Source organism: Temnothorax curvispinosus, unplaced genomic scaffold, assembly GCF_003070985.1.
Source record: "Temnothorax curvispinosus isolate PA1 unplaced genomic scaffold, ASM307098v1 QBEX01006981.1, whole genome shotgun sequence".
Classification (NCBI taxonomy): Eukaryota; Metazoa; Arthropoda; class Insecta; order Hymenoptera; family Formicidae; genus Temnothorax; species Temnothorax curvispinosus.
In genome coordinates, this window is record NW_020216761.1 from 209,489 (window position 1) to 221,187 (window position 11,699).

At 39.5% G+C, this 11,699-nt stretch overlaps 1 protein-coding gene across 2 annotated transcripts in view; it reads right to left on the bottom strand.

Annotated features, from left to right (window-relative positions):
* The window catches only part of LOC112456582 (tetraspanin-17-like), a 28,179-nt gene extending 18,294 nt beyond the window's left edge, over positions 1-9,885 (bottom strand). For both annotated transcript variants that reach the window (XM_025019232.1, XM_025019233.1), the window contains exons 1-3: positions 9,760-9,885; positions 2,506-2,579; positions 2,068-2,142 (exon numbers count right to left, since the gene is read on the bottom strand). In XM_025019232.1, coding sequence (XP_024875000.1) covers positions 2,068-2,142; positions 2,506-2,579; positions 9,760-9,862 — 252 coding nt within the window. In that variant the 5' untranslated portion in view covers positions 9,863-9,885. The remainder of the gene's footprint in view (positions 1-2,067; positions 2,143-2,505; positions 2,580-9,759) is intronic.
* Between the last annotated feature and the right edge of the window lie 1,814 nt (positions 9,886-11,699).

The following is an 11,699-nucleotide window of genomic DNA, read 5'->3' on the forward strand; positions in this document are numbered from 1 at the left end:
GACTTGTTACGGTGGGTGATTTCTAGTCCGGGATATTCTCTCCGGACAATTGACGAGCGTCACAGGTGTTGCAGGTGCAATTGCTCAAGGACGAGTTAACTTGCCGCCAGTCGTGAAATAGAATGGCGCGCATTAAAACGCGAGCTGCGTGCGAATACGGGGATATGATGGCACGTTTGTTGGTTGTCCGAAATTTTCCACCGGGAGAAAATTCTCGTCATGTTTAAAGGATACGGTTAATGGAATTAATTAGTAATCCAGGAACTCTCTTGCTGCATAATTATACGCAAACTTCGTCGGCGCCTAGACTATACTCTACATCTTCCTCGCGCATGGGTGTACATATATCCAGAGCGAATGAGATTGTGAAATATGCACCGACGAGAGAAAGAAAGAGAGAGGGAGAGGAATATTATACAATGTATTCGGCATATTCGCTTTGATAATTCAGCCACGTTTCTCGTAGCTACTGAATTAATAAACACGGTAAGCAGAAACGATTACGAATGAACGCAACGAAACTATCTCGAGGAACACTTGTCTTGGAAATGTTGTGTATAATTCTGCAGGATAAATTTTAGTAAAGCTGTATACTTCGCGAAATATCATCTGCGCGAATAATGAAATGCGCACAGGGTATCCATCGAGCAATATTAAATTATATAGCTGTAAAATAATCTATAATATCTCACACACGCATTTTAATATTTACTAGATTTATACATAGTATTACAAGTATTTTTAAATATAATGTGTAAATATATTCATATTTTGGAAGTTTTGCTGTATAATTATTATTGTACATTATAAATTATAATATACACTGTTAGAAGTAGACCTGTCACACATGTGTGAATATTAATGCGTCACACGTGTGTAATGTATGATTTTTCAAACGTTCATGCACTTGTGTCTCAATGTGCACGTGTGAAAAACAGGGAAACGCACTAGGGAATGTGTATAAAACACACACTTCAACGTGTGAATTTAGTAAAACATCCACAAGTGTATGAAATAGTCAAGCACTATAGTATTCACACACGTGTAATGTTTCTATGTGTGTGAATATAACACATTTTGGGGAAAGTTACACACTGATTATAATATAACACACTTACTAGTCACACACTGACCAAGTCACATATCATGCAGGTACGCATCAGCAACTCTTTGAGGTTAGAATACGACGAGCCTGTGGCGAATTGTGTGCACATTGAAGTGTAGTGCCAATTATACAGTATTCTTTATTATGAACGGATAAACAAGATAAACAAGCACTTTGATGGAAGCACATTCCGATCATTATTTATTAGGGATGCTATAAAAAAGGTTCTTTTATTTTTGTCTAATGAGGCCCTCTCTCTTGTGTGTGTGTGTGTGTATGGATTTGATAAGAATGTTTTAACTTCATAAATATACTTTTTTCATAAATATATTTACGAACACAAAATTTCGTAATGAGCCGACATTAAGAAATATTATATCATATAACTAATTCAAAATCTTATTACTCTTTTTAAACTAAATTTGTTTCTTAAGATGATTTTTGAAAAATTATATATTTGCGCTGGTTGACATATGTAGACTAAATATAACACTAACATTAAATTAAGAAGTGGTCTACCACGTAAGGCAGTTGGCTCACGATCCAGAGGTCCCGAGTTCGAATCCCACCAAGGTAAGTGTGTTTTTATATGTGTTTTTAAATACGAGAAAAATATTTATAATCATAGACTGCATCTTAAGAAACAAATTTAGTTAAAAAATAGTAATAAAATTTCGAAATAAATATTTTTTTTTGTTTTAAAGTATTATAATTCCTCTGGCATTAAGAGGACTGCATTAAATTACACATCTCCAGCTGTGTGACAAGTCATACACGCTAATATAATCAAACATCTATTCGTGCGTGAAAAAGTAACACACTTACAGACGTCTTAAAACGGCGGACACACATCACACGCGATAAAGTGTGTGATATTCACACACTGCTTCTAACAGTGTATATATATATATATATATATATATAATGACTTTATAAATTATATGAAGCTACGTAATATTTACCCAATCTTTGAAGATGAATCCCAGAACACCGACAGTCATTTCCATCAGCAGTAGTAGCGCCAAAAACATCGCGTACTGCAACACGTAAAATTAATTCTATCAAGATCCCATGAGAAATTAATTAGTACCCATTATTGCCCTACTTACTACCCGTTAGAACCATCCTTTCAACGACTCGTTCCCTTACGGGGAACTCTAAATTTCAAGAGTTCATCATCAAAGAAAGCGGAGCTTTTCGGTTTTAAGTACTTTTAAACGTTACATTTCTCAAAGGGCGAACTTTCGTTGAATCGCGCGCGGCGCGGGTGGCCAGCCAATGATAGACCATAGATATCACGTAACGAACCGGAAGCTCGATCCAAGTTCGAAGTTTCCGAAAGATGTTGAGCAATTAAAGTAATCCAGAAAGAACTTAATTGAATTCCGTAGGACGCTCACCGCGGCGAGGAGGCATGTGTTCTCTCGTAGCGCGCCGACGCATCCCGTGAAACCGATGATAAATGTCACTGTACCTGCAACAGAATAAATAGTATCGGGTACTTCGTCATCGCGCGAAATGTAACGTGAAGAACACGAATGCATTCGTCAATATATCGTATAATCGTGAGTTATGAGCGTGGGTGCGCGCGTCCCACCGGTGAATTCATTCCCACATCGACATCCCGGCGTGAATTCCCCAGACACATTTATAGGTTCGCAACGAGGTAGATGAAAAACCCATGAAAACTGGAAACTTAATCACGGTGAACGCTGCGTCAGAAGGATTGAAACGGTCCGGCAATATCGGAGGAGATTGAGAAAAAGAGTTTTGTTTATTTGGTACCATTAATTGAGTTCTAAATCGATAGACTAATCGTAAAAATCATAGTAAATCGAAATTTAGAGATATGTTCACAAAAAGTATTAAAATTATACCTATATACATATACGTACTGTAAATAGTGTTAAAATTATTTTTAACATTATTATATATATACTTGTCTGGTTCTCATTCTTCCTTTTAATTTTTAGTCCTCGAAGTCGAGAAGATTTTATTAGCCAGCAAAACCAAGGAATTCGAAGTGTTCTGGAATTTCACCTGCGTAACAACTCTGATTTACGAACATACGCCATGTATTAGTTACACGTAGGTTCGCGAATGCATGCAGTAACACAAGTAATTATATTAAAATTCCTGTGCGTTCCAGTTGAATTTCGTGAGAGTTCGTCATCAACAGTACCGCGCTGTACCGATGGTAATGCGAAATATTTATGAAATTATCTGTTACCCGCGAACGAGCGTGCCGCGTAATGAGCGCTAAATCAATTCCGCGTGTACAAAAAGTTCGCGAGCACACACGCTTAAAATTTGCTACATGCTATCACGATTAATCGGTGTGGATTCAAGTAACTCTTTTTCGCCTTTTATATTTAATATGTAAATAACATTAATTTTTTATATGATATAAAACGATACGTTTGCATTAAAACTGTTAAGAGAACTTTCATGCGTATACATATATAAATTCGTCATAAAAATGTTTGCGAATAAAAATTAAATTTTATTCATTTATATTGAAGAAAATAGTGTAGAGAACATTCGTCAACTCTTAGCAAGGATTTAGCGATGAATCCTAATCAGATATTAGACAATATTTCTATGTATAGTATAATTTTCATAAATTCGAAACAATGAAGAGTAAATTTAATTACACGTAGCAACGAGATGGCGATGACTCGGTCCATTAAAAAATTTGCAACCGCATCGAGAAAACGATTATAAGTCAAACTCGGCGCTATCGAACTTAATTTTTATCTATCATCGAAAGTTATAAGATTTTAGAACGTGTTTCGGAAATGAGGGGGTAACTTTTAATCCGATGCAGGGACGGGCAACGTAGAACGAAGCTCTTTCAAGTAACTGAATAATTAGTCCAGACTTACTTTCGGAACTTTTGTTAAGCCTTGCCACGAACTAGAAGAAAATGGCAACGATGAAACGCTTTGCGCTCGGACGAAAAACTCGATGAAGAAAAACGAAAAGTGCGAATGTAGAAACGTGTATATACTTGAAAGTGCAGTTGGAAAATTTTTATACCAGGATAAGGCTATTACGAGGCATTTTTGTACGTTAACCACATAAACGAAATCTATTTTAAATTATATAAATTTTTTTATTAACCATTATTGCAATTGTTGCTATAAAAAAAATATATATATACTTATGTTTACTATAAAGACGTTTTATTCACGCTACAACTCAGCTCGTATTTGGATTATAATATTTGGCACGCAATCAATGTTTCGTATAAAGGAAGCAATGGCAGGCGTGGGCCAATGGTAGACGAAAGAGCTTTGCCGCTCTTGCAATATCGCAACGTTGCTTTATGTCGTATGGTAATAAAATTGCATGATAGAGGAACGCATACGTTTGATCTCACCTCGCGACACGCGAATATAACGGCGAGAGAGTGTGAGCCGATAATATCTGTTTCGATTTTAGGTTTTCGTTGACTAAAAAGAGAAGATATATGTATATACAGAGTAATCCAGGTCTTTCGTGCTTTTCTTCGTATTCCGCGAACAAAATTTGAAGTCGATTCTTTTGTAGCGTGATTTTAATTAGATCCGGTTTCTTGTAATTAATTTAGGTTTAACTTGTGGCACGCAAAATTACGGATGTTTCATGGAGAGCATTTGAATTCGCGATGACGTTCAGGACAGGAGTATACACGGGTGGAAATCAAAACGCAGCACTCAATTGCGATCGCATTTATTTAAGCGCGGAACAAACATAATCCAGGATTTAGTGTTTCTCTTTGCACAAGTTTCGATTTATCTGGAATGCTGCGCGATTTTGGCAGGCGGCAGCGCTAATAGTTTTAGGCGGATTTCCAAAAGCGTATTTTCCAAACGAGCTTTGCATTGGGATTGATAAACTTTAAAAAGCATGGATTAATTTTGTGCAAAGGTGAAATTATATAAAATATTTATATAGATGTATATTGTAGAAAATTTTGTAGAATAATTGTCAAACTTAGATTAATTTTGCTAAATGGCAGATGTGTGTTGCGACGGATAAAACAAATGGTTTAGAATATCTGCGATACAATGCAATTTTTGTTCTAAGCGTTAAGGGAATCCTATAGTGGCAGTCGTTACCGACATTTAGTTAAATGCATTAAACTTTTAACTGGCTTTACGGAATTGCAAAATTCTTTTACAGAATTGAAGTACGTACAAAAATGTAGTTCCGTCTGGTCAACTTTACATAAAAAACAAAAGAAAATTAAAAATTTGAGCATATAGAGCTATCACTGACGACAATATTTGCTTATACAAAAATACTGCAGGTTATATATATACAAAATGAGATACGCTGGGACATAGGGAAAACATTTCAGAACAATATCGTGCAATTAGAACTAAGATTGAAAGCCTAGAAAAAAAGATTAGTGTGTTTAACTTTTATATGTGCAAAAGAACATTCAGGTTGATGGGATAAGCAGTATTGCGTGTAGCGAGTGATGGCGCAGCAATCAAACAAGGACAGATGCCTCTCGTTAGACAAGGACAGATATAGAGAAAACAGGATTAGAAATGTTGACATTATCGACATCGAGGAAGTTCGGCCGTCGCTCTAGGATCCCCTTAACTTTCAAATAGTGCAGCTATAAGTCTAAATTGTTGTTATTTATCTGGTAACCGTTCCGCCAAATTAAGCGCAAGCCGGAAGAGGTAGAGTTACTCGTCAAAGTAAATGCAAGTAATTGGAGCATGAGATAATCGAAAAGCCAGGCTCAAGTCGATGGAGTATGCTACGCAAGTACGAAATAATTAACAAGCGCGCGTCGCTTTCCTAAGTACACAAGGTACACATAATGAGGAGACGTCGATTACTTCGATGAAAATGCCGCTTGAATGACGGCCTAACATTTTTTTTGACAAATTTTTTTTTACGTTACATAAAGTTATATTAAAATTTTCAGCCAGGGGCGCTCTATTGACGTTTGATCAGCTGCAGCGAAAATTCGTAATTTCAAATACTACCGTGCTGAACAAACGTTTAATGGCTCGAAGTTAAACAATGGGATAGTTCGCCGCTCACTTCGGCTCTACGGAATTAAATATTAGCGCAAATATCGTTTTGTACGATAAATATTAAACTAATAACGCTTAGGTTGCATTACAATGGTACGATGAATAACAAAATTAACCGAGTACATTTATCTTCACGAAACAGGAGCAGCGCGATAAAGGAGCGAACTAGTTCTGTACCTACATCTGATATATTATTATCCTTCCTTCCTCTCTCTTTATCTTTAATGTGGTATAATTTTCAACAAAAATTTAGCGCAAATATCTTTCAATAGTGTCAAACGAACAATTGAAGTAAGTACTCCTCCTCCTTCTCTTCCTCCTCCTACTACTAAGTGAATTCGACTAAGGCGACGATAGAACGAACGCGCTGGCCTCTTGTCGCCGTCCCCTTCGAACTTCGAGGGGATTGTTTCCACGGACACGGGGCAAACAAATGGATGAGCCCCCGCAAATCGGTCCCCACTTTCGTACTCGAGCGGTCTCCCGCGTACCGTTGTTCTTCCGGTGTACCCTGCAAATTCGATTTGGGCCGCCGCGACGTCCCGCAGAGAACCACGCCGTACCACAGGCCAGCCCATCGTATACCGGCTTGAATTCGGTCGCCGGGCACATTCCCGGAAGCATTCTCGCTATTACGGCTCGGCGAAACCGCGTGCGGGTGACCGCTTCGAAAGCGCGCGCGCGGCTTTCCGGAGCGCGGAATCTCCGGGAATCCACGTGTACACACCCGGTGTGTAATTCCGAATTCGATTCATATAGCGTCACGTCCCGCAACAGCGGAGTCTCGGAATGTCATCCTCTACGTCCGGAAACGTGATGTCCGTAACGGGGAAGAGAACAGCAACCCAGAGGACCGGCGAAATAAATCGGACCCAGACCTCGTCCTAATTTTATGTCCGTCGCCTTACTGCCACCTCGTATCCAATTAAAACTTTGGCACCCTGTTAGAAGAAGAGAGAGAGAGAGAGAGAGAGAGAGAGAGGAGGAGGGAGAGAGAACGGAAGAGCCGCAGCGCGCAATCTGCGTCTATTTGCCGGTAGAGCACGTGTATTATATAGCCGACGGAATATTACATTCGCGTCGCGAAACGGAGAGAGAGTCTGTGGTGGTTAATGGAAACGTATCGAGGGGGACGCAGCGAACGCGCTTTCTGTCAGTGCGCCCTTAACCCTTCCGTATCTCCCGTATCCATTTTAATTAGTGTTCCGCTGGCTCTCCTGCAGAATTCCTGGCAAGTTTCCGTGCTTCAATATTTATAGTTCTTCGACGAAAATTGGATATTGAGTGCTTTTCGACAAAGATCGGGATCTGATAGGTTTGGAGATATCGTAGGAAAAATTGCTTATCCTTCGACGTTTAAAACAATGATATACTTTTCAGTGTTAGCATAAAACTCGATTCAAACTTATTCACGAAAATCTCTGTATTCACTTTGCACCAATACTGGCACGTACTTCGTACACCCTAATGACCGCGTGCATCACGGGAAAATAGGTTGTCAGGATCGCGGCCGACAAAAAGCTCTTTCCTCTCGCGCAAAACGCACCCTGTAATGGCCGGTAATGTCGCGTGTACGTAGCTTATCTTCCACCCTCGTGGCGTGGGAATTGTGTCGTTGCCTTTGGGACTCCGATTCGTAAAACCTCGTATTCGGTGAGGACGCACGTGGTATCATTTATACATTATGATTATACAACTCCGACATTATTTTTCATTCCATCATTCTACCTAATTTACCCCATGGTTTACGTTTACAAGAGAGCGATTCACCCGGGAAACTACCGATTATTTCTTCTCTCTTTCTCTCTCTCTTTCTCTCTCTCTCTCTTTCTTTTTCTCATTCTTTCATTCTCACTTCGTTTGATGCGCTCTCTCTGTTAATTGAAATGGGCTTATTATGTTGCAAACACGCTCCATGAAACGTTTTGATAAATGTTTACTTGGTAAATGAAACTATATCCGCTCGCGGAAAGAAAAAAATTGTATGTAATTGTTAATTGTCAGTTGTGAATGAATAAAATTACTAACATCCGCGAACATAAAAGGCTATTTACGGTATTATAATAAGCGCGTCTCGTAGAGCGCTAAAAGAATAATTCAAAGTTCTATCTTGTTATAATAACACGTAGGACGCCGTCTTTCTTGCCTCTCTCTTTTCCAAAATAATTAAAATGAATAAATTTCCTATTACTTGTACCACATTAATTTTTTACTATTAGCCCTCTAACACATTAGGAAAGAAGCGTTCCATAAATCAGACTATCGAGATGAAAATTTTTCAAATCTCCAACGTACGCAATTGTACAGAGGTCTCTGAAAAGCGAAGCGCAGAGCGCGTGCCTAAATAATGTAAGACAATGAGATATTGAATTTCAACTTCAGACAGAGGCTGAATTTCAAAGCACCGCGGCATGGCTATATGTATATCTCTATCTGCTACGAGTCTCGGTTGAATGATTATAAGAAGCGGAAATGGTAAATAGTCCTGTTTCTACGTTATGTCGCTCCTTTAAATTCCTCGTTTCCGAAAGGCATCTATAGGACGTTCCGGAATTCGCGACCTTAACTTTGACGGATTCTTTTTGCCGAGTCCGAAGAGCAAAAAAAAGAGAGAGAGAGAGAGAAAAAGTTAGAAAGTATGCGGTTTTTAACAAATTTGTTTCTCTCGGAGAACTTAAACTATTCGAAAAATTTACGATTATGCAGACACCTTAATTTCCGGTTCGCTCCGAGCTTCGTTTCTCGGAGAGGTAAGTTACAATTCCCCGATCTTATCCAAATTACAAATCCGCGCTATATTGTCGGTCGGCGCATTACGCGACTTCCGCGTGAAGGAAGCGCGCGAAATATCGCGGACGAATTAGAACGAATGTCGTCCTCCGGGCAACCATTACGAGACCACCCGAGTGGCGTTAATACAGAAATCAAGTTATGGCCGCGCGGTTGTGCGAAATGGTTCCGCCGACGGAAACGATAGCCCCTTTGCAGGCAGTCCTGAGAGGAAAAATTGCGATCGCCGACACCCCGCCAAGGGAAGGCACCAAATGTCGGAAAACTACGATTCTTACTATGATCAGTCGGCGCATTATGGGGAGTAGTTTCCTTCTTTTATTACAGTTCATTTTCATTCTCTGCCACAAAAATCACTTTATGCTGCTAATATTTTTGTTTTACATTTTTCTGAATTGAAAAATTAGATATGACAAATATATCTCTTATTTGGAATTTATACTTGAAGATTTAAAGAAATAATTTTTAAAAGTTAGCGCTTTTAATTAAATATCTGTTCTATTTATGCATTAATTTAATTAATGGTCCCGATGTAATTTCTTCAAATGTTTGATATTTTTAAGCGACCAATATATTGCAATAATAATTTCACGAAATGAGTTAAAATCTCTGTCACTCTTCATTGAAGTAAAGCATTGTTTGTATCGTACGTATTTATAATTAGGATTTCCTAAGAACATTTTTGTAGAAAATCCTAAAATTAAAGTTTAGTTCAGTACCACTCGAAGAGAGCCATTATAACTCTCCGTGCGTCTCTGAGAGTCGCGAAATGAGCAGAAGAGAGAAAAGAAGAAAAAGAGAAAAAAAAGCTCTGATACTCACCGACTAGAATGAGGATAAATGCTGGATCGAGTGCGACGTTCGTGAGGCGGGACAGGTTGTTGAAGGTGTCCTTTTCGGTCCATGCCCAGACGCCCACTGCCATGATGCCCAGACCGAGCCACTGCGACAAAAAGAGAGAGAGAAAAGGGGTGAGAGTTAGAGATTGGCTTAAGTGAAGACGAATATCGGCGGTAAGTTTCAGCTAACCGGAAACTTCCTCCGAACTGTTTTCGCGCCGTCTGCCATATTTGCGAACGGAGTTTTTCGATTATCCCGACGTGAGAGATATAAATCCCAGGATAGAGATATATAAATTCTAGCTATTATATATAAGTAACGCATTAGATTGATGCAAATGGGATTAGTCGTGTGTTTGCCAAATAAAACTGAAAATATTATGTAATTTCGTGAGAAAAAATAATAGATTATTTTTGCCGATTGTTGCCGTTGACTTTAATACTTTTACTGTATAGAAAGGGGGGAGGTATAAGAAAAAAAAGGATTATTAGAATATAATCGTTGGATCAACGTAATTGCTTGTAGGTGCAAAAAGGTAAATGCGCGTGTTCACGCACGGTTTGTGGGCTTCTGGCGAAACAGCCACTCGGCGAAACTGCGAGTTTGGGTCTCGATTATACGGACCCGGTCGCGTGCGATTGCGCCGCGGATACGATTACCCGCGAATAATGAGAAAAGCACCAGAGGGAAAGAGCGAAAGAGAAGAGAGGAAATCGAACGAGAGTCTAACGGCTCTCGACCGTTAACGGTCTCATGGAGACTCTTTCGCCCGTGTATGTACGCGTAGTTACGTCTCAAATAGTTCGCAAACGACAAACGACAACGTTTGCCGAGTATTCCTCTGGCGGGCCGTTTTGTCAACAATTCTTTTCCTTCGCGTTTTTAAAACCGGCCGCAATAAGCTTTGAGATCGTGATTTTGATAGACCGAGCGTAACGCTTTCCCGAACGTCCACCGAGATCGATCGTCCACACGAATTCCCTCTGTCGCTGATGTTCAAATTTGAAATTTCGTCTTTTCGGCGAATTCTCGGATTTTCAGTCACTCGTGAGATTTTTTTTTCGTTTGATTTAATAATTCAAATTTTAACGATTTTTACCCAAATTTCAACTCGTTTTCACGAATGAGCTCGTCAATTCGCGCGAGGATATAAAACGGTTCAACACCTTTCATCAGCAAGAGCGTTAATTATACAATGCAGCTTTAATATTAGCCTGATTAACATGGCAACCGCATTTGCGGTGAGATTGATATTCGGCGCCGTGGCATTTACTGACATTAAATCCACGCAATTACCGATGACATACGTAGACCATGTCGCGTGACAAGACCGACTTAACGTGAAGTAGCTGCAACACACCTGAGGCTGCGCCTGATAACGCGTACGCATTTCGTGGGGTAATCGGCTCTAATCTCCCCGGAGGGAGACAGGGAGCGACGGGGCGCAGTATGACGGTATACATAACTATTCTCCGCGTTTGCTTTACGTTCGATAATTTTCACGTGCGCGCCGCGCGGGACAAATGGGTCACGGCCTCGTAACGCGGTGAATTAAAAGGCGAGTACTGTATTCCGCAAATTGTTATAAGATTATCACGTAAAATCAGTCTGCGTGTCTAATGATATACGTGCTATAATTACGTATCGTCGTAAACCAGGTTGTTCTATTCTGAACCTTTTATTATACACGATAAAGATCGATATCTCGTTCTCGACATTTGCAGGCGGCAATCATTCAGTTTTGCAAAAATTTCGCGCACGGATCCACGTTCTTATCACCGACGGCGAAAGCTGATATTAATAAAAAAAATTATTTATTGCAGGTTTCAAAAGTTAAACGATTCGTACACTGCCACACGCGATAATATCTTACGAGCGAACGCGGGCGGCCTCTTTCTTTTGTAGTTTTTTTCCATCGTGAC